This window comes from Bombus vancouverensis, chromosome 1 (genome assembly GCF_051014615.1).
Source record: "Bombus vancouverensis nearcticus chromosome 1, iyBomVanc1_principal, whole genome shotgun sequence".
Taxonomy (NCBI): Eukaryota; Metazoa; Arthropoda; class Insecta; order Hymenoptera; family Apidae; genus Bombus; species Bombus vancouverensis.
Genome location: NC_134911.1, coordinates 14,645,499 through 14,669,735, shown reverse-complemented (window position 1 = coordinate 14,669,735; position 24,237 = coordinate 14,645,499). Strand labels below are relative to the sequence as shown.

Here is a 24,237-nt window from a genome sequence, read left to right as displayed (position 1 = left end):
ACGTTCCTCTTGGTCGATGCAATAAAGCTAGAAAACGCGTCGAATCGTTAGAATGTACTTGACGATAAAAAAAATTTACTTGCAGGTATCCACCCACTGCTGTTTTATTATCCCGAAAAGGTAGCGGAAGACAAGTCCCTTGAGTCCGAAGGAAAACGGTTCGAAGGCGAAGCGAAGATATCGTGGAAGAACGCTGCGCGTTGAGCACCGCTGAAGGTAAAACACAGGTAATATACCTGCCTGGGGCTACATCCATCCCCACCCGGTCCGGTTCTCTCTCCTTGGTCGGCTCTCAGCTTTTCTCCAAGCTGAGTCGAGCCGTTAGTGTCGTTGTCGTAGGAGAGAATGGTAGTAATGTGTATCGCGGAGTATCGTGCAACCTGAAGGACGTCGTCATCGTTGATCGCCGAGTACTGATCCTCTTCTTCTTCCTCGTATCCTCTTCGTGTATTACATCAGGCATTCCTTACAATCGAATTCGGCCATCGAATCAAAAGCTATCTCACCTCCTGGACCAATTCGTTCTGAACGGTTCGTGACCTGTTTCGTGATTCACTTTTTCACGGATGCTCGACAGTCTCGAGGACGACGACGATTACCTGTTGCTCAGTATTTTAGCTCGCTGTGGTGCCGTGTGAGGTGAACATAACACTAACCAGAGTGGAATCTAGTAGGAAAATCGACGGAAAATAGAGAAGAAAAAGAAGAAGAAGAAGAGGATACCAAGATGCCCTGTTCCGCGGTGACGCTGTCCCTCGCGACCATAACCGGTATCATTGCCACTGGTCTTCTGGCGATCGCCTTTTCTACGGATAACTGGCTCTACACCGAGGTCAAGCGTGCCCAAATCCAGGTTCGAATTCGTTCTTTCTAAGTATTTTTTCTATGACGCAGTCGCGAGTTCTTTTATGAACAAAAAATTTAGGATGCCACGTCGTGCTCATTTCTATCTTACATGTTCTATGGATAACCCTGTTTCTTCCCTATAACCGAATATCGTAATCGGACATCATTTGTAGTTGATACATCTTCGTTCCCTCTTTTTCTTTTTACTAACAGTAATTTGTGCGAAAATGTTCGTTGCTTGATCCATTCCGACGTGACTGTTTCGATATCTCGCTCTTTCGCAGATGATTTTTGCGGTCCCGTATGTAGGATACGATTCTCGAACGGCGAACGTGAGAACAGCGTTACATTCTGGGAATGCTTCACGATATTTTCATAGCAGAAATACTGGTTTCCTTGTATCGTTCATTGTATCATCCCGGATGCAGTCAACATTGCCCGTAGCGAATTTTCATAAATTCCAACGTGGAACGTCCTCCTGGAGAATCATCGATGACATCTTATACTCTCGAATTTTTAGCATCGGAAGAGATGTTAGAAATGCACTGTTGATTCTCAGTAATAAAGAAACATAGTTCTTGAAACGCGATCTAATTTATAATACGTTACATAGAAGAATTACGGTAAACGTGTTTGAAAGTTCGTTCATTGCATGGTTAGTGTTCCGTTGTTCGCATATTTTGTAATTCCTCTGGTTCCTCAGAAAAAGAAAAAACACAGATTACCGCTTCCGACTCGATGAGATTTTATAAACGTTTAATTCCTCTTCCAAAATATTTGACAAACTTGTTCACGATGGCAATACTATGATCACGAAAATACGAAGAAATGATTTCGTTGTTCGTGAAGCAAGACCGGAAGTGGAATCTCCTCGGTTTCCGTCGTCCTTGTCACAGGTGAATGTTCGGGTGGAAGGTCAAGTTCATCCTGGAGGGCGTTGAGTGGTTGTCGAGTGGAAGAAATTCTCACGAAGCTTTCGTGAAATATTCCACGGGAAGCAGTATTACATTTATAGCGAACGATACCGTTCTTCCATGCAACTCGCTTCGACGTGAACTCCATTAAAGTCACGATCCCCTCAAGATCCTGGAAAGTGTTACTTTTTATATGTATTTCCAGTTCAACAGTCGGTTAACGAACGGTTCGATGATGAATAATACGAGGAATTCTGTTTCCTCTTTCTTTAGCTTCAATCATCTACGCGCGAAGTAACAAAAAGATTTCAAGAATCGTTTTCTTCATTTGTCACGTTACACGTTAACGTCCAAGCAAACGATTCTATGGATTCTATGATTGCTTAACTTTCAATCTTCCGCGACATATAGCGATTTCAGTGTCACGGAATTCCAACTGACGGTATTAATAGAATGTTAGACGGTGTTAATAGAAGATACGTCAAAGGAACATAGTTTCGCATCGCGTGTTGTATATACTTACTACAGTAGTGGCAGAAAGTATCCGTGCATGCACCCCTATTCTCTGATGAAACGTTTATTATCATGTTCTACATTTCATTGTCATGGTATAGAATTTTCGTTGCGAAATCAATGTACTACCATATGGTACGAAATTTAATATACTCGAATCTAATTAGTTAGAATGTAAATGTTATACTAAGTACAATGGCGTGCAAGTAGTTTTTGTAGCCACCGTATACCCAAATTGACTATGATAAAACTCTGTAAATGACAAACTCTACGATAAACTTTGTAAAATCTAAAAAGTACCAACCGCGTTCGTCGTAAACGGAAACGCTCTTTAGAGTAACCTTCTAGCAGAAACCAGTTAGTTATTAAACCAGAATTGTTCCCATAGTGTTGGAACAGTCTTGTTCAGAATGGAAAAATTATGAGGTTTTCATGTCACGGTTGGATCGATTGCGATCGCTCGAGCAATTCGATTTTGGCCACTCGTGTTTCTAGTTCGCAGCGTGTTTCGAACGATCGACATTCCGGACCGCGCCCATTTTCAGCGCTTGTCGTCGTTGGCTCGACAAGTTTTGCGTTTAGCCGTATCGGAAAGCACGCAGCGGAGCGGCGCAATCGTATGCACTCTCCTTTATGGGAATCGGCCGCGGATCATGCCGAGACACGGGCATTTTTCTCTTAAACGTACGCCGCGATTTCGTTCACGCGCAGCTTTCTTTCGACACTTTATTTGGTAGCTAGCGTTCAAAGAAAAAATGAATTAATCGACTTTGTAAATTTTCTTCAGAAGCTTTCTTGCTGATTCAGCGAGCATCGAGAGTTACTCGGTGGATGATGTGTTATTAATGATAAATTCTACCGAGAAATGCCACGAGACCGAGTCTTGTTTGAGTTTGAACTCCACTGGCACTGCCACCATAAAAATGTTCAGAGTGACAGCATATTAAAGGGAAAAGCGTTAACGAATACGATTGATGGGAGGTCAGTGTCTTCGATAGGATTAGAACTTTCTTAAAGTTTGTCTATATATCTATCCTTTATTTACTTGTTGGAATTGGAATAAGATTGACTCGTTGGAACACAGAGAGTTGTCTTTGTGCCAACTTCCTTTCATCGGTTTGCATTAATTATAGACTTCAATCCTGAACAGAGACTGGTCCATCAAAAGAAAAAAGAAATCGAGCCAGTCGCGAATCGTTGCTTTATAAGAATCAGTTTACCGAGCCGTGAAGAAGAGACTCACGGTCAAAAGACATCAATCGACACAAATATCCTCGTAATTTAGCACAGAGAGACAGAGGAAACGCATACTCATTCTTGGACAACGTCCAAGAAGAAAAACTTGTCGCGATTTATCATTATGACACGAGGGATTTCTCAAATAGTCCATTCATTCGCAATCCCGCTGTTCTTAATTCAGGCTTCGTACTCACGGCGTTGCGATTCATAATTTCATCTAATCTACGATTTTATTTGCCATTTCCTCGCGACATTTGTCAATGATCAAGATATACCTATCTGCAGGGAAGCAATGTTAGATCTCCAAAAAGATATGCAGCGCATTGAATGTTATCCATACTTTTCGAAAATGTATGTTAATGTTAGAACTATCAACAAGACAACAAGGAAGTAAAGTGTAATTCATTGCCAGAAAAGACGAAAAATATTTCAAGAAAACACTGGCGAAGTGTCACAAATGGCAGGATGTTTAATAATTCATTTTAACTAGATCTTTCGTAACTTTCGCTAAGTGTCCCGTTGTAGTCAATCGTCTTGATCATTCTGCTAATTCTGGTACTAAATTCGTTCCGTAATTTAATCACAAAGTCGGTTCTAGGCGAACGATCGTCGGGGTATCATTGCAGTTTCCTCACGGAACGGTCGATCGTGATCGATAGAGAGGCGGCATGACGTACCAAGCTCTGTTATTTTTGCCAGCGTTTTAAGCGCGTTTACCTTGGCTATCGCAGTCGATGAGCACGCATTAGAATAAAAATGTTGGTTTGTTCCCCCGTCACCGTCTACCAGGTAGATCGGTATATACAGTTATGCTATTTGTACCATCTCCCCCTGAATGGTGCAAATGATTACGGCCTTCCGATCGTGCAACGTCGACTGCCATTAATTTCCAACATCGGCAAATTACGCTGCCATGCGCTATGGAGAGCCTCTTTTCTCGAGAACTTATTTGGCCGAGGAATCCCGTCGACCTTTGTGCTCGTTTCCCTTTCGCGATGTTCCATGCTTTTCGCCTCTCTCATTCGGCAGATCTTTGGTCGAGATCAATTTAGCGTGGCCTCAGACAGTCATCTTCTAGCGTTAACACGAGAAAGACGTAGAGACTTCTGTTCTGCTTTTGGCGTCGTGGAATAAGAAGATTAATCGATGTTGCGCTGACCGTAGGAAAGTGAATATCGATGGATATGATTATATTCTCTAACCTGTTGAATTGCCACTCGAATTGCCAATTTGCCCCAGATATGTTTTTAAATGACGTACAGTATCATTTGCTAAAAATAACTTTTACGGGATTTCCTTAATGAAGACTGGCTCGTAATGAGTATGAGCAATTATCGCAAACATGAAGTAACCGAGTTCGAAGGCCAATATCTGGTAATATCTTGTTTCCTCTTCGTATTGGTTTCTACTTGTTTTAACAGGAAACCAGCTGGCAATGCACGTGTTGCACACAAAGCAGAGCTTACTCGCAAACTGTTTTCGTTTCTGGGATCAGACAAAACCGACTACGAACGTGACTTTGTATCGGTCGATTCACATTGAACCACGTGCTATAATAAAATTTAATCACACCTTCCAAACGACACGAACTAAACAAGTCAATGTCGAAACTTTTATGCCGAGCTATTGTTCGAATTGCATGAGCCGTTTAACGCAAAAAGCGGTGTAAATAAAAATGTTGATTATTGGATAATGTGGGGTAAAGTAAAAATTCTGCGAAAGATCGAGTTGACGATTCTCGCTTATTCCGAGATCTATCTACCGAGAAAATAACGAAGATATACTCACACCACTTTTCCACGAAACGGGATGAAGGTTACGCTTTCGAGATGCGTTGTTAAAGGCAAAAAATTGATTTACGCCGCTTCTGCATTAAACGGCTCGTATAATGAAGCGCAGTGCGAGAAAAAAATTGATAAAATAATACAGAAGCAGGTTTTGTTATAAATAAAATAAGGTCAATTTGAAGGAAATATTCAAGATTCTAAGATATCAGAATTGCCGGGAAGCACGAACGAAGTCACGCATTGTAACCGGATGAAACAAAGGAATCGTACAGAATTCGCACGTCTACGTTTAAAAACCTTGAATCCTGAGAATAAACCTTGCTTTTCGATGGTCCAGTGCTCGTCAACATTCATGTGCTTGTCACGTTCCAGAGCGTCGAATAATGTTTGAAGCTTCTGCGACCAAGTCGTGATCGTAGCGTGACTGGACCGCTAGGGTAACTCCAACTTGATCGATCAAGATGCTAGTCCTTGCACCGGTTTATAGAACTCAATTTCTTTTCTTCCTTGTTTCTCTTCTTCTTCTCTTTTTTTTTTTTTTCAAGAAGTTGCCCGAACCGTTTATCGGAGAACATCGACTCGCGATTAGTTCATCGTCGCTTTTGTTCCTCATTACTTAACAGTTTAAGTATCATTAATCGATACATGAAACAGGAATTGCCACGTTGCGTGTTGATATATCTATAGCTCGCTGTAACACAAATTTCGCTGTTACGAAACTATAAGACCTCGGGAAAAAACGTGTTGTTCGATTCTTATGTCATCAGCGCGGCGTTTCAATTGCGCGATGAAGATCGCTGTTGGAATTTGTTATCGACGATATTCTGATCGATGTTAATCAGAGTCACTTTTCTTAAATCGAATATCAAAAATCAAACTATCAGATGGACAATTCAAAGACCGCAAGCCGCACCTGTACGTCTGCATTTTGAAATGAACAGCGGCCATTCAATAATAATCAACTGAGCATTGCAAGGATACCAGAGCTATTGCGGGAACGATCGGAATGTCGTTTTCAACAATAAACCTTTACCTCTCTGCGACGTACTTTCGTTGTTGCGCAAACTGCCTGTCTCTGCCGGCTGTAGGGGATAAGACACAGTCTATTAGCCGGTAGTCTCTCGAACGATCTCTGCGTCCATTCATCACCTATTTCTCGTCAGGAAATAATCTGGTGCGTGGGCCAATGTTCGCAAAGTCAATGCATCATTGTTCGAAGGTGGTACGCCACGATTCCGGTCTACGAACGGCATAACGTGAGAACCCGGGCAACGTTACGTTACCGTCGAGCTTCATTGGGTAATCGAAAATCGCGAGCAGCAACAAGAGTTTCATAATCGTTCGCTGAATTCACATTTTATGGCGAATGCTTACGCCGGAAAATCCCTGCTTTATTCTTAACGACGACGATCGATATTTCGATGATTTACGTATTCATCGCTTTTTTAATGTCCGAAAGCGAATCCAACGATCAAGCAACCAGTACGTACCAGTGGCATTAGAAGGCGATGCCGAATAGTAGAGATCATAGTAACGTTGAGAAATATTTTCGCAGGCAAATTACACGTTGGTGTAGCTAGGCTTTCGCAAATTCAACGACAAAGTCGACTGTCAATGTCTATCGCCCTCGGGGGTAATAATGATCGTACTCGCCGAATCGAGAAATAGGCTAATGACAGGAGGATCCCCCGGCGTTGCGCAAGTATGATTGCGACTCGCATAATTCGTACGAACGCATGTGTTTATTACGTCGATGAGCGACCGGTAGAACTGTGGTCGCAAGGTATAATTGCGGTTCCATTGAAGAAATCGTGACATAATCGGAACATCGATTCAGGGCACGAGTTACAAAGGAACAGGTAGTAAGAACGACACGTCCTTGCCTTCGAACGTATACGACGCATTATATTACAATGCAAAGTCGATTCTTCGACCTTCTTCTTCCTTCCTCGCCATATTTCCCTCCTCGCTATAATCCCTCGAGATAAATTCGTCAGGAACGCCTCGCGAAACATTAACGATTTAATCGTTTAATTACTGTTAGGAAAAGTAATCGTAAAAATAAACTGAGAGCGAGCTGCATGAGATTAGAAGCTGCAAGAGATTATAAGAAGAAATTAAAATTTTCTAGGAAAATTAGGAAATTACACACATTTCCGGCCACGTGATTCTCCAATGCGCATAACAGGTGATTACACGAGTGGAATGCTAGAAACAGCTGAGAAATTACATCCCTCGCGTTCCCCTGCTGGGTGCACGGAATTATATTCCCTGAAATAACGGAACCCTTCGTTTTATGTCTCGAATAGTTGGTTGGATGAATTGCTCGAAGCACGAGGGAAACGAATTACGCAAACTTGAAGTAACCGAGAAATATAAACGAAAAATCCATCGTAAACTAGCGTTCCCTGTAAAATCACGTTTCCTATTCGTTTCTTCGAAGGCACTCAATTTTAGTTTTTAGTAAATTTAGTTTTTACGACGATAAAGTTTCGATCGTCTGGATCGAAACGTATCAAATTCTAGGGATGTCTATAGGTGGATAAAATGTAACGTAGCTCGAATAAAGAGACGAAGGTGTCGTTCGACAGTAGAAAATTAATGTTATCAAAGCGAAGAGAATTTATCCGTGTATCGGTGGAAACTCGATGGCTGGTTCACCGCGTAACAGTGTTGAAAAATCGAAATGAAAGTTGCTCCATTTGCAAAATCGAAATGTTATTGAAGAACGAGTTTTCACAGTGAGCAGAGCCGCGATGTTCTTTTTTTCTAATCCGGGCCGCGATAAGGGGCATTTAATTAATGCGTCGAACCCGCAAGGACATTGAACTCGCAATATCCCCTTTTTGCTTTGGACATGTATATCTTGCGCTACTGGTTGCTGAAAAAGGAGAAGCAAACGCGATTTTTTACCGAGATAGATTTGCTTGCAATAACAACGAATAATTTATACTTTGACGAGGAGAATGTTTTTCCATAACGTGTAGAAACAAACGCTTTTTTATTGTAATATTTCCTCTTCCGGTTAAAAGATGATAAAATCTAGAACATTTTTTCTAGCAACTTTGTTGATTCTGGAAAGGCGTCTTTGAGACAAAAAATAAAATGTCGACCGTACCGCCGTGAAAGTTCCTGCATGGTAATAGGGTTGGTTAACAAGACATCGCATAAATGAACCATGTAACAAGCTAATAATGCACTCGATATAATCGTACAATTACCATATATCATTCGCGTTTTTTATCGATCTAGACGGAACAAAGGGAACCTGGTACATTTTCTCCTGTCGCTAGAAACAGGACGTTTTCCGATTTATGTCAAGATCGTATCTAGGGTAAATTTTTTCAGAAAATTCCCGCCAACTATTATCATCCCACGCGCTGACGTGCAGAGGTTACGCGTTGTCGCCCACACGGGCATACTTCGCACTTTATCATTCGCAAGGTTGCCGTAACGTTGGCGAATGTGGCGCATACTTGTCCCTTTAACTGTGATACCGGTGCATAAGTTAGCTCACGATTCTACGGTTGAACTTAACACGTTGCATTTCCGCTTGTCGACGTGTTATACAATTGAAAACCGCTGCATCGAACCGAATAAGCGTAGTTCAATTTTTATTACTCAACGATATCTCTATTTTTCGTTTATTTATGAAATCTTGTATTCCTAGGTTTTCACCTATTTGTTCCGTCAGGTTTTCACCAGGGAATTTTTATAAAGAAATATACTTTCGATACGAGTGAATATAGAGAGTTGACGCAACGTAGAAGATTGGCCAAGAGATTCACGCAGTACCCTAGACCCCGGTCTTTGCTTCGTTTCCTACGCACAAAAGCTAATTACCTGAGACAACGCAACGTCAAATCCCCATGATCAATCATGCTTGCGGATCCTCTCTCTACTTGAACGATCTCTATTGTCGCGAGGCATTCTCGACTCGTTGAACCTCCCAAAACGAAAGAAAAGTAAAATCTCGACTAATTAACGCACTTTCATCGCGATATTAAGTTTCTCCGCAAAAAAGACAGTTTAATTGCCGCGGGATAGTTGAATCGCGTTCAAACCGAGTCTTGGACGGTTTGCCATCGCGACAATTGGCTCGTGGCGAGCCGAAGATTCTCGTCTAACTCTAACGTCTAACGATCCCCATTGAGCGGCGCGCGTCGGGTCTGCGTTTTCCTTTCTATGTCAAAGAAATCGCCGAGGCTCGACGATGTTCCCGCGCTCGAGGCAAACAGCACGGCGTGGCGGTGGCGAAACAACGATGTGAAAGCAGATTGGAACGACCTGGACAAGCCTCGATGGGCCTCTACGACTCTTTCTTTTCTTTTTCACGCACGTGACAAACGATTAAGGACCGTGAGTCCGTTATACGTGCCGTTGATTCACGTGTACCTTGCAAGCGCTCGGGATACCTTCGTTCTTCCTCTCTTACCACCGACTATCGGTTGCAACTCGTGCGTGTTCACCTGTTCACTAATTATTGCGGAAAGTCGAATCGTTGCCTGGCGTTCAAAGTCGTTTTCGACGCTGACGATTCTTAGATTCTTGAGAAAGCGGATACTATATTACACTAAAATCTATTGTAGCGTCTATGATGAATCGTTTATCTTCAGAAATTATCGACCCTATCCGTGACTGACTTTCTTTTTCTTCCAGTGTTTCTCTAATATCGTAGTAATAGGATGATTTGTAAAACAGTAAACCGAGTTTGATAATCTCGTATCTGCAGTCTGCGATAGACACGGGAAAGTAAATGCAGTAGTACCAAGTTTACGTGAGGATCTAATGCAATCTATTTGGTAGCGAGCATAAAAGTGGGCAGAAAAAGAAAGGAAGTCGCGTGATTCATCGTCGGGAAACAGGTTGTGCGATTTTGCTATTTTTACAAGCACTATTTCCATATCATTACAATATATTATGCATTTCCAATCGATCATTCATAATCAGATTTATGAGAATCGGTTCACGAAGACAACCGAATGTAAGAAGAATGAAAAAGTTGCGAAATTAAAGCGATATATCGTCAACAATGCTTATCGCGCCGATCGTGCACTCTCATAGAAAAATGTTGCATGAGGCGTGGATGTTCCTCAAGGTTAAGAAGATTTCACAACTTGCGAGTATTCGGAATCCGATTACCGCGCCTTATGCTCAAGCATGAACGTGGGATGCGAAATTTCTCAAGTTTCCTCTAGAAACACAGGCTCCCTTGCAGCTTCTGTGCAAACGATTACAGTAGTCGATAGTCCCGATAGTCATGATCTCGCGTAATCACGTCGGAACACGAACGGGAAGCGTCATTTTCAGAGGAAACCCGTTTCTGAATTACGCTCACGAGGAAGTACATACGCTTTGAAATAAGCCAATAGGGGAAAAAACAGGAATGTTGTTCTTTCCTGCGTTTTGCACATGTCCGAAGCAAAGTCTGATAGAGTTAAACTACACCAACATTACTTCACATGATAATTATAGGCTAACAAAATGCACGAATCTACTTGTAATATATGATATTCTTAGCTTAAGGTTGCATTTGCATGGGTTTCGATACAAATTAAGCGACAGAGAAATAAAAGCGATGGTGAAATTAAGAAATTAACGATCGACCAATCAAAAGTTTGAGACAATATATATATATATATATATAGTATTTGTATAATCAACGTCCTACGATGTTCTTAATAGGTATATTAGTATACCTGATGAAACCTTGAGGAAAAAAGGTTTTGATGTCCGTGAAATGGTGAAAACATGTTGATGGTAGTTTGCCAGGAAATTAGGATTGCTCGAGACACGCATGAGAATCACGCGTAGCGAGCCATCATTATATCGCGGAATAAGTACACGGATCTTAAACGCTTTATGAAAACAAGTGTTTTCTGGTTTCGTGCGATTCACACCGCTCGAAAGATTTCCCGCGCGACCCCGCATGCCTTATTACACTTTCTACGTGATGCTGTATCAGAAAATTGCCAGCGTACTTTCTAAAATGAGCCCGATAGAGATGTCCTGGAAATTACCGTGACGGGGCCCCTATCGATCTCCTTGCAAGGAATTCGTGTAAAACAAGAGTGATTTAAATCCTTTTTATGGTTGAGGACGTAGCAATGTTCGCCCGTAATTTCTCGTGTGTCAAAGTTTCGAAGGATTCGGTCATAGTGTTTGATTCTGCAATGATAATATATATTATATTATTCTTTAATTGTATATTACGTGAACGCGATGTTATCGTTATTTTTTTTTTTTTTTTTGCACACACAAGTGTAGAAATTACTGGGGCGCTCGTACTGATGGGTCTTTAAACAGGTCTTTAAAAAATGTAGCACACTCGTAGCGATGTGGGTACTAGTTATTCACGATAGATTTAAATAGCGTCATTGTCCTGGTTCCGCTACATCCAGTAATCTTCCAAATAACAATCGCGAATAATTAGCACGTTGCTTAAGGATCGATGGATAAAACGAATAATCAAAGTTCGTTGTATAATGATAACTTTGACACGAAAAATATACTTAATATCGTAGAAGAAATATACAATTTGCCTGCGATGCTCATTTTCCTGAACTCTCCGTCACGTATTTCACTCTCTCCTCGATTCTTCCCCAAACACGTTCTCTTAATTAGATTTAAAAGAAACTGGAAGCTAAATTTACTTGCACACTACCTAATTACAACCACTGAACCATCAAGCAACCAGAAATAAAAGTACCGTTCTTTTTCTCACACAATTTGAACAATATGTACGCGAATATACGAAGGCAAATGGAAACGGTGGTAAGAAAGGAAAACTAGAAACTCGTTTCCATGTTGAGGAATAGCTGTAAAAGGATTCTCATACTTGGTCGACGATGCAGAAGAACGGTTCTGCACCGGGCTGTCATAAGATCTAAAATTACATTTAATTTCGAGGGCGGTATGCATGGCGCGCATCCTCGATCGCAAGAAAGTCCGGAACTCGAGCCGACATGGTTGAGTAAACGCGCTCTCTAAGCCTCCTTCTAGGATAACGCACGGCTTCGTTTCTTCAGGAAGTGAACGAATAGATACCTGTGCCTGTCGTTGGAACTGAAAATTTGTAACACGCCTGTGATTTCCTTTCCTTCCGCAATTTCCTCCACGGGACCCGGTTCAGCCTCACCTGGTACACGTAACTTCCGACGAAAATTCATTCCACGCGATAGTCTGCGTGACTCCCGGGCTATGAGTACCTGGATCAGGCAATTTTCTAAAGCTTAAGTTTCCCTTTCCGAAACGCGTACCAACGCGATTGTAACTAAAATTTCTTGAAATGAAAGGTCTCGCTTTTTGAATCGACTACGTTTTTAGTAATTCTAGGTAATTTTCTAATTAGATAATGTCCCACTTCCGATCATCGGTTTACTTAGGCACCAGTCGATGAATAGGTCGTTTACCAGCGATAAATTCCTTCCAAGTTGTGAAACGGTGGTTTCACGAGAATCGACCGAGGACGTTTCATGAATAATTTCTGGTAATTTATTCGACCGGACTTTTTCCAATTGTATCGAAAGACGTTTGGCCTCTTCGAATTCACGGGGAATCGCGATTCTTGCTTTCTTACTTTCTAGCGATCATAACATTTCCATAAAGCGACTACAGCCACGTCTAATCTGCATTCGGAAACCAACGACCGTTCACTTTCCGTTGCAGCAATGTTTCCTTGTTCCCTCGCTATCGTTTTCACCGGCTGCCCGATCATTTTCGTCGATTACACTCATTTACGATTCGTTTGTTCGGTGTGATTAACTAATAGAATGACGCCTGTGTGAATACAAAGGGAAGGAATCGTTGGATAGCGTGAATCATTCGGACAAATTGTTTTGTTGCAGCAATATGCAGCCAAGCATGCCGAGCAGAGCCACTTGGTGGTGAAAATGAATACAAAGTACTATTATTACACGAGGACGCAGGGTCTCTTCAGGATATGCTATCCCAAAGAAAGGCCACCGACTGGTAAGCATAATTGTAATCGCACTTTCCCGAATATATCGCTATCAAAATGTGTGCAAACGCGTTATCTAAGTGATAGTTTGGCCGGTTGTAAATTGGCACGTACATAGTTTCAAGTGAAAGCCTCGTATCTATTGCAACGTCTGTATCTATCGCGACTCAAGATCAATTTGTTAAAGAATCATCAAAACTAATGTGAAATATTTGTGAAACATACTATACGCGAATTTCATTGCCACTGCACCTGCAAACGTTTCACGTTGATGAAAGTCCCGGTACAATTTGTCTTTCATTGGAATTTCGCTTTCAGAAATTGGCTATTGTTTGGCAAGGTCTCGTATCTCTTGAATACATTGTAATAGTAACGGCAAATTCCGGGAATAAGAAAATATTCGAGAATTTTGGAAAAACCTAGCGCGACTAAAGCTCGAAAGTGACTTTTCACTCTCGCGAGTTCTGGTTCCTATAAAAGATGTCGGCCTTTCAGAGACTTTCTACGTTACGATACCGTAATGTCGCAGGTTATTCGATCCCACGTAATAGGTTAAGAGTTTATAATCTGCCGATTCGGTTGCACGCAGTTCGAGGAGAAAGGAAACGGCTCTCGTGAAATTGCTGATGTGTACGTGATGGTCCAAAGACGTCCCTTTCGAGCTTCTACGAGGTCGCTTGGTCAATATTGACTCGGCTGGTTTCTATCCTGTCTGTTTCTATCGCATGGAGAATGCGTTTCACGGAAATACTATCGATACTGTACATAGTTCTCAGTCACATGCACAATAAGAAGTTGATTAGTCAAATTCTGTAAAAATATGCGAAGCTTTGTTCTTTCGCTTCTTGCATAGCAATGAATGGAAAGTAGGGTAACCGCATTAGGTTTTTGCGAATGACAGGAATTTTTATATTGCAAAGTAATCATGGGTAATTTAATTTTTTTACGAGTATCTAACTGACTTTAAATATGATATTAGGATCTGGTTCGGACCCAACGATCGTTAGACCATGAAAATTTTAGATTATTTCATTCACAACGAGATCGTTTGCTTCGTGTGAACTTCTTCTGTACGTACTTCTGTGAACGTACTTCTGGATGTCTTTCTACAGCGAAACCAACGCATCTTCGTGATCGTTAGAATTAGATCCATAACTGGACTGTTGCGACCATAATTTCATACCCAGCAGTTATTTTCACTCGATTCTTTTACATATTGATTCGTTCGTTGTAATAAACTATTTAGAAATATCAATCTGCAGTCTCATTAGCAAATGATTTTACTAAAATTTTCGTGATTAAGATAGTTTCGTATTTACTATATCGTGTTTAGAAAACGTGTATTTACAAATACAAAATAAAGTAAAGCGTTAGTTAGTTGGAACTGGTGTGAAATTGTTCAGCTCAGTGTGAAATGAAAATTTCACACGGAGAACAATTTCACAGTCGCCTGGTAAATATCAAATGCAAATGCAAATGATCAAAATCTGTCGTGAAAGATACCTGCTTAATTTCACGCGATACATAATATCCGTGAATTACTGCACTACCTTTTCTTCCTTTCAACTTTCTATGGTAATGATGCGTGTTAAAATCGAATCTACCTGCATTCAGTAAGGTACTAAGTATCGATAGTAAATATGTCTCACCTTCGATTGTAATACAGAAGGGTAACAATATACAGGTGGACATTTATTCACCTAGTTAGGAAGCAACACTTGGAAAATAAATTTTCCAAAATTTCAAATTCACATTGAACAATTTTCTTTCCATTCGGCGTGAAATTCTCGTACAATGGCCAATCGCACGAGTTCGACAAATGGAAAGTTCGTTTGCATAATAAAAGAAGCCAGGCCCGTGAAAGGGAGCCAAGAGCAGCAGCTTCGTAACAAAGAGCCGCATTTCCCAGTCTTCACAGCGCATGCAATTAGGATTATCGTTGTTCATATGCAAACAGCAAACGCGAAAGGGCGAAGTCTTTCTCTGCGACTTTTTCAATGAGAGGAGTTTCGTGACGATTACAGCAGCCTTCGCGATTAACAGTAGCAACATGGATCGATTGCTACTCAAGATCCCATGTAGCTTCGATAGAGGAAGCATACACAAAAATTCATGGTGATTTAAGAGCGTTGAGACAATGACAAACAGGATTATGCGAGCCACGTAACATCTTATGACTGAATTAACCTGCCGCACCTGGCACTTGCCACCGGCTTACACTTTGCTATTCATAGTTGTGCACTCATATCTATCATAATCAAACTCGGAGATCTGAAATTATACGAGTGACGTTCGAAATTTCATATCCCGTACTTTCTACATAATTCGTTTCTTTATTTTTATGCCTCTGAAGAACCTCCAATGTTTTTCTTAATAGAGTAATAAAGATAAAAGGAACAAAATAACGGAAAGCAAAAATATTAAAACGGTAATGGGACTAGGTGGAACGCCGTCTGATTCGCATGAGTGCCGATAAGCGAATGCCGGAATTTTATATTCTCCCATATTACACGCACACCTTAAGCTGCTGGCTCTATAAATGACGATAGAAAATTAAGCATTTTAATTCAAAAATCTCAAAGAAAGAAAACAAGACAGCATTCTAGGCCTTGTTGATGAGATAACCAAAAAAGGTATCGAGAACAATACATAAATCAGATTGCTATAGTAAAGGAACGTAAGGTAGCGTTATAATACAGCATTGTAACTAGCTACTGTTAATTCGCGACGCCTATCAACACTTAGTACGTCCACTCATTCCTCCGGTTGAAGCCTGAATATTCTATGAGTTCATTATTCGAGAAAGGTTCACATTTTCTCACGATGAGAAACGCAGGCATTTTCTAAACTTTGCCGCAGTGTAACGGAGTAATTCCAGTTTGTCCGGAAGTCTCGAGTTTCATGAAGAACCTGTATCCTTTGGAGGAAGAGCGCTACCGGTCGTGGAGAATCAAAGGACTTTCGGTAGAGCTACCATACAAACTGCTATTTTTGATCGCTGTTCGAGGCGATATCGAGTTTTATTATAACCGCGAACGCGCCGAGAAACGAAACGCCAGTGAATAGAAAGTACTGAGAAATTCTCGAGGAATGAGAACAACGATGGATGTTGTTCTCGTCGTTTGAGCGGAAAACAATTCAAACGATCGATACATCACGTGTACTGTCTTATACCGTTCTTCGACCGTACGTTCCTTATCGGTTCAGACGTTCCGTTTGTTTCCGGCGTTCCATTTCCGGTCTCGTATTTGATTCACTTAGCGTACGTGATCATTGTAAGTGCGTAGACCTCGGCGAACAAGAAAAAAGCATTCATTGGAAGAAGTAATTATAATGAAAATGTGTCAGAAATACGTGTTGTAGTTATAATGAGTTAGGTGCAGAATTAAATTGACAGTGTTTAATGCCGTAAAAAGATATTTATCGATATTTCCACGGACAGGAATCGTCCTACAAAATGGGGGTCAGGTGCATACGTGGCGACCATCGTCGATACACGCGTGAAAAGTTTGAAGAAGCCGGTCATCGTCCGGTTTCGGCCAAGATTTTTCTTTTATTTGAATATTTTTTGTCTTGCTCGAGGTGACAAATCGTAGTAAGAACGGACAAAAGAAGGGGGGCAGAATGGATGCTACGACGATCGAATATTTCTGAATGACGAGCTGTTATATTAACGCGTATACAGTTAACCAAGAGTCAACGATCTTGGCATGGCGCCTCGTTTAGGCGAAACTAGATTCGAAGAAGGTCGAGGAAACGGTCGTCACCGGCTGAATTTCAAATATTTCAAACGGTATGCACGTTTGCGCGATGCATCCCTCACGCCTCTTAATTGAGCCCTCGAATTACGCGTACACATTATTTCTACATTTCTATCTTCTAATTTTTTTTTTTTTTTTTTTTTTTTGAGAATAACTTTCTGAAAAAGGAAGTCTAAAAAATCTGTGAATAATTTTTCAACGTAATTAAATTCGAAAGAATAGAAAATTTCACAGATCTCTACACACCTTCTATATAAGAAAGAAGGAAGAGCAGGTAAAGGATCGAAAAGATCGGTGATTCGCAATTAATGTCATTACACTTTTCTTTGACGTTCCTAGGAAAGACAGGAAACCGTGAAAGCATCGCGATACGAGCGCGACTCTTTCTTTTCACTACGTGAAATGCCTTTCGAAAGTAGTATTTCGTAGATTTGGAATGACCAAAGAGTACCGTTGCCCATGAAAGACAAGATAGAGGTATACTCGAGCCAACCAACTTGAGCATGTGTGTATACACATGCCATGTACATACATTCTTTACAGCCGGTGATAGCGCATTGCATTCTGGGTCACGTGCTTTTCGATACGCGTGTACACGATATGCCAGGGCTGTAACAAAAAAACTCGACACCTTCTAGCTCAAGAATTCCTACGATCGATTCGGATTGATTCGAACAAGCATTCGAATCACCTATCGAGTTACATAGTTGCTCCAAGTGATTAAAAATCACTTTGTTTCTTACAACAGCAACATTTATTCGCTGTTACCTTCTAGATAACCGATTATCAGCACGTGAATATAATATAATCTCGTTTCATGGCGTTTCAACTAGAGATAAATTTCAGTTTGAAAGGTAATAGTTTGCTAACTGGTATTCATATTAGGAGTAGAAGAATTTGGATCCTGTTCATTTTGCAACTAGCCATTAGACACGTGCGTAATTAGAACGTCTCCGAGGCAGATTTCCATGGCCGTCGAATTAATCGGCAACAACCGTGAAACTTCCTTAAACAGGCTGCATCGATTTTTCGCAATTTCCCGCGGATTTCGTAAATTCATCCGTGCACGTGTCAATTAAACGTCGGATTAACATGGTTTCTCTGTCGTGGCTAATTGTTGCAGTTCAAACCTACTTAAGTCCTGTGGAGACACACTGTATGAACATCAATTACTTCATCCCTGACGAAGAAAACCTAACAAGGGGCTTCTCGGACGATGCAATGACTCGACTTCGTACGTAGAACGAATTAAATAAAATATCGATACGGCTTCAATGATATTACCTTAAATTTACATTTTCATCGCTGTACTTTATTGGTTTTCAGACATGGGCAGATCTGTGATAGCTCTGTTTATAGTGGGATTCGTCGCAATCTTTACGGCATTCTGGACGGGAGTGGTAGGCTGCTGGAAGAGGTCACCAGGAAATATCACAGCCACCGCAATCTTGATGTTGCTAGCATGTTAGTGGCTTCGTAAATTCAATGCATATTCTAACCGTTCACTCTATGATTAATGGCAGACCTACGTGTAGATGTTTTTCAATTATTAAAATGTCACAATATTTTCTAATCGTTAAATTATCGTTAAGTTAAATCAAAAGTCTTAAGAAAGACGATCGCTAGCATTATATTTAAAGAATAGTATTATGTATATTAAATGGTAACTGTTTGACGACACAGGCCTATTAAGTGCTAGCGCCATGGGGCTCTGGCACGGAGTGGAATATTATGAGAAAGAGAAAATCGTCGGAGAAGAGTACTATCAACAATGGAGTAACGTAAGTAACGTTTTTGCTACCCATGAATATATACTTTCGTATAGTCCGACACCGGTTAACACGACAGCTATCGCGCGTGTACACATGTTCAAAGTTTGTTAACATTTATTGACATTTTCACTCGGTACGAACTATCATTTTTCAAACTATCGTCTATGAAAATTAATTACGTAATTGCTCGTGGATTTCCGGAGTCGGTCTCGTGTCCATTAATGTGTGCATCAAGATACGATAAACACTCGCTACCGCAATGGACTTGTGTAATATAGAAAGTACCTTGTTGCTTTCAATATTTACCAAACGAAAATATTTCTATGTTCGTTTCGACGAGATTTAAACAATCCTGATGCAACTTTGCGGTTAAAAACAATCTCTACGATTTACATATTATTCTATTTCCAGCAATTATATCATACAAGTAAGTTGAACCAATTCATATCCAACTTTACCGAATTGCAAACGCAAATCCAAACCAACCAGCTGATAAAAAGATCGATAAAAGGATTCGATAAAAAGATTCACGAACAACTAGATATTGGTTCACTTTGCTGGTTCCAAATAAAAAATTCCTTACAGCCATACTTCACTATTCGAAGCATCGACCCAAACGGCCAGAAGGCACCAAGGATCAGAAAGAGTGGCACCAGAAAAAGGAGAAGGGTTTTCGAAGAAGGAACACGACTGTTTACAAAATAATTTGCCCGCAGGTTTTAAGGGACAACGCAGTGCAGTGGTACGGCTGGTCGTTTTACCTTGCCTGGCTGGGGGTGGCTACGTGTTTAGGCACGATGACGCTATTCCTCATAGCGGCATCCTGCCTCCGGCGGGAGCATGCCCGCGAGCAGGCACAGAACGTTCAATACATCATGCCAGGTGACACGAAAACACTGAAACGACCGTACTAACTTCCCCCATCTTTTTTTTCTGGAATGCGGTTCTAGGTCCTGAAGGACAACTCACTAATCTCGTACGACTGGTCGTACGTGGTCGCTTGGGTCGGCGTCGGTTGGTCGTTGGTCAGCGCGATCTTGTTTAGCGCTGCGGCGATTTGCTTGAGGGGCGAGAGAATGCGCGAGGAGGCGATGAACATGCAGTACCTCATGCCTGGTACATATTTAACACCTTTTGCTTTTGCCACGAATACGACGAGCTCGCACGGACTCCTGTTAAGGTCGAGGAACCCTCGCGTGATTCGCGGTTGCTTCGCACATGTGGCGATTCGGTTGGAAAATTATTTTTTCTTTGAAACGTTTACTAAAGGAAGCCGAGGAATTAATTAATGGAATAGCTTTTTAGCTTGAATATGATGCGTGTTTTAGATTGGAAAAAATGTAAATGCACTACAAAGTGGGAGTGGGAATATGCGACGTGACTATGACAATCACGTTGACTTGCAGTTTTCTTTTCGTATCACGTTCTTTCTTTCTTTTTCCTTCTTTTTCTTTTTTTGTTGTAATCGAATGTGGTGACAGATGTCTTGAAATATTTATAGTTATAAGAAAGGAGTCTGCGCGTGCATCGTGTACCACTAACTTTGATTCATGATTACTGGGTTGACCCCGAAAATGACGTTGCTTGGTTTGAAAGTAACGACAGTCGTTCTACTAACTCGAATCGATTCAGATGATACTAGAAGTTTAACGGAAAAAATAGTTGATGTAGAAGCAATAAATCAAGATTTTACGTAAAGTAGAAATCGCCAGACCATGATGTAAGGGAATTATGGCGCTCGAACGCAACAGAACAAAACAAGAGACTGCCGTGTTAAATTAATTATCTATTACGTGTACGAATAGATACTAAAATTTGATGTGTTATACGAAGAAGAGTTATTTCTTAACATGTACTTGAATAAAAAGAATCGATATACGGTAGACAGAATACTTATATTTAGTTTGGTCGCGATATAAATTAGCAGAGACATTTACGGTTGGTGTGACCGACACTTCTTCAATTTTGTCGATAAAACTATAAATAACATACTACGTGGTATCAAAATCGTCAGAGAGTGGAACAAAGTTAATTGGAATGAAACGTGAAAATCTCGTTAGAAAAACAAGACTGCATCAAACTTTCAAATATGTCTAAATGTTTAATTATCAATTGCTTCTATATCAACAAATACAGCAATATATTTTCAACTCTAAGATGATTACAATAAAATGGTCATAAATCCCATCTTGGAACGTATCACGGAGAAATAAGAATGAGCAAATGATTGCAAGTACAAACATAATGTATAAATGTCAAGTGATTATAGATTTAACAAATGGATCCCTAACTAATCATACTCAGGAAATCAAAGTACTGACAGAGAATGAGACAAATCGTTGCCCGCTTATTTAACATTTTAATCAAATAAATTGACCCCTGTACGAAAATGATATATTGTACATAAAATACTGATCGACACAAGGTAAAGTTGCTGATTAAAATATAAACCCGTTTATCCTTGGATACCATCAATTGTTAAGCATTCATGCATTGAAAGAACAAGAATACTCGATATTCGTCTTCGTGAAACTCTTACTCGTTCGGCTCACGGTCTGTTTCCACCGCGGATTAAAGCAATTTTGTCATGCTCTGATCCTGAAGAAAACTTTCTAGATGAAACGATCTCCATCGATCACCGATTTAAGCGATACTTTGTGTTTCATTCTTCGAATCGTTTCAAGTTTTCTTTCCACTATAAAAAGCAATATCACTGAGAGTCATCGCTTAGAAGCTATTCATAAACTGCATATTAAAAAGACATTTCGTTGAACCGGTTGTTAATCCTAGTTCTGTTTACGACCAGGATATTTGCGTTAACCTTGTAATTTTCTTGATAAAAATCCTAAAAACCGGAAGAAAAGCTACGTAAAGCTACGAGCTATCCATAAGTGTGTTTTAAGTAGCCCCTTGGAAAGCGACACACTTGCCTAATTTTACGCTCGATCCTCTGACGCCTGCTGCTGTTCGAAGATTTCCGCGTTTGCGTATTCATCGGCGTGGACAGTCACCTCGGAATGTAATTTAATTCACGTCCACTATCGCGAAAACGAATAATCAAAAGTACGCCTCGTCTCACGAAACAGAATCAACGTCATTTCTCGATCGATCGTCTCCAACATTCACGAAATACAAATCGTATCTATTTTATCTCATCTTGTTGTCAAGTCGAATAATCGATAATAATATTCGTATCAGAAGAAGTTATTAGCAGAACGGGATTGTAATTATCGAGCGAATTTAAAGTGCAAATTCGTCTGTTAAGGAATCGAGTTCTTAAATCAATCGGAAATGGCATCGTCCAGCCCCGTTTTACCCTCTCATAATAAACGAAAACTGCCAATATAATACCGATTGAAACATTGAAGCGTGGTTCTTAGCATGTTGCTATCTTTCTCTGTTAAGCGATTCAAATCTTTCGGTAACAGTGTCTTTTGCATGCAATCAGGAAAGACTACGTTTTATTCGCGTTTATAACTTCATATGCATCAGAAGGATCCATTAAAATTGAAGGATCTTAACACTTTCATCTATCGATAGCTCAAAACTGATCCTAAAATGAGACACCTTGTATGTTTATCTCTTTAAATTATAGATTTGCGGTTTTCAATGACGATATATTCTTGATGGAAGAATGATTATCCGCAGCTAAGAACCACTTCCTGTACGAGAAACGAAACTAATATTTCATTTTTTTCATGGTTTTAGTATATCCTCAGAAGCAACAGTACGCTTATGCAGGCTACCCAGCACCGGCAGCATATCCAGGACCTTACTATCATGGATCGCAGTATGGACCGTACAACTACTGAAGAAATTCCGTGTCATCTCTATCAACAGGGGAAAGAAAGAGTCTAGAGCGCGGAGCGTGAAACGTGCTCGTAGTGAACCTAAATGTAACCTGGCAAGCGATGATTCCCAAAGGGAATGATAAAAAAAAAAAAGAAAAACGAAACGAACGAGACAAAAAACGAAGACTCCGAGAGGTCGATCGTAAATCCCAAACCGAGCCTGCGCGAGGAGAAAAATAAAAAGCAAAGAAGGACGACCTTGGGTCCCGCCCTAGGTATAATTTATCATTTGTTTTAAACGATACGTTACGGACGTTCTGGTGCACACCTGCGGGTCCCACGATCTCCGATCTCCGTTTTCTCTTTCGGCAGGTGTCCGTTTGGAACATGATCGCTCGCACGGGAATCAGTTTGACTCGCGAGAGAGACAGTTGCTCAAAAACAATCCGCGTACTTACTTAGAACTGGGATGACCCTATATGCAATAATACTTCTTTTTTCTTTCTCGAATCTAACATTCTTTACTGCATTACTCTTCGTACGTGCTGATCGTGCTAGGACAATAATAATAGTAATGGTAATAGTAACAATAATGAGAAGAGATATGAGCGTGGGAGAGACATACGTAACATAAGTGTTGGTCATTGATTACAAGTTTGATTGGCTACATGATCTTTCTCAGGTGAATGAGGAACGGCATATCGTTCAACATTTATCTCGCAATATCGTGACGTCGAATTTCTAAAAGTACCGTACGACTGATGAGGTTAACCGTCAATCCTTATAGTGCCTTACTTTCAATTACCTTTCATTCTTACTGTAAACCGACAGTATGGAACATTATCATCACCGACAGTATCGTCGAACGCTTCGTTACCTTTGTTCCAGTTCAGGCGAGAAATTTATTAATTGTAGGAAGGATATTCGACGATATATAGTTAAGTGAAGCCGAAACTACATTGTTCCTTTAAAGTGAAACAGTGTAAACTCGGCTTTAGAGTTAGCAAATCGAGTGGAGAGGCGAATACGTCAAACAAATATTGTGCAAAATTTTTGTTTATTTATGTCGGCGAAAGAAAAATTCGACAACATGGTGCGAGAGAAATATCCGTTAGTCAAATCGATATAAATGGCAGAAAGCGTAAAATGGGTGCATCGTATCATTCATAGATATCACATTTCATAATAATGATTTGCCTCATCAACTCACTAGACCTTTTAATGTGTAGATTCCCTCTTTTTTATAACGACATATAAGATTTCTTGTTGCGGTATCGTTACGTAAGGTATTAAGAAGTAAAAAATATTTCAATTACTTTATACATACATATTTTTTTGAATAAATAAATTAAATCAGATTTATACCAATTATAACTTCTTTCAATTGTTGCAATTATATTATAAAAGCTAGACGAATGTAGAAAGAAATTAAATTATGTAAGTATACATAACTGTTTGTTTATGTACATTCAAAATCGGACATTTTATTGTACTCAGAAATAAATATTATTAAAAATCCTAACCCTTTATGTATTATAAAAGGTGCAACGTATCATTAAAAGTTATTTAATATATTTGATACGTTATAAACACGTATGAATAATTTTTTTTACTTACCCATGAAATTCCGGCTTAATTTTTCTGTTCCTCTTTT

The 24,237-nt window shown here is 40.2% G+C and overlaps 1 protein-coding gene across 4 annotated transcripts; it reads left to right on the top strand.

The window, feature by feature from the left end:
• Window positions 1-304: 304 nt before the first annotated feature.
• On the top strand, window positions 305-23,941 carry LOC117153657 (uncharacterized). Of its 4 annotated transcripts, none has more exons than XM_033327914.2 (7): window positions 305-531; window positions 611-853; window positions 13,147-13,270; window positions 18,144-18,254; window positions 18,347-18,484; window positions 18,704-18,801; window positions 19,204-19,502. In XM_033327914.2, exons 2-7 carry the CDS (start codon window positions 728-730, stop codon window positions 19,495-19,497), a joined length of 891 nt encoding a protein of 296 aa, XP_033183805.2. In that variant the 5' UTR covers window positions 305-531; window positions 611-727; the 3' UTR covers window positions 19,498-19,502. The 4 variants fall into 4 exon arrangements, with proteins under 4 accessions (XP_033183805.2, XP_076476715.1, XP_033183806.1 ...); XM_033327915.2 differs by lacking the exon at window positions 19,204-19,502 and adding exons at window positions 19,743-19,908; window positions 22,501-23,941 and having other exon boundaries at window positions 306-853; XM_033327916.2 differs by lacking the exon at window positions 19,204-19,502 and adding exons at window positions 19,509-19,674; window positions 22,501-23,941 and having other exon boundaries at window positions 306-853.
• Window positions 23,942-24,237: the final 296 nt, after the last annotated feature.

Coding starts and splice junctions, on each gene's coding strand:
- LOC117153657 (XM_033327914.2), top strand. CDS start 728: ATGCCCTGTTCCGCGGTGACGCTGTCCCTCGCGACCATAACCGGTATC. Junction 854..13,146: donor TCAAGCGTGCCCAAATCCAG/GTTCGAATTCGT, acceptor GTTTTGTTGCAG/CAATATGCAGCCAAGCATGC. Junction 18,802..19,203: donor ACTATCAACAATGGAGTAAC/GTAAGTAACGTT, acceptor TTCTATTTCCAG/CAATTATATCATACAAGTAA.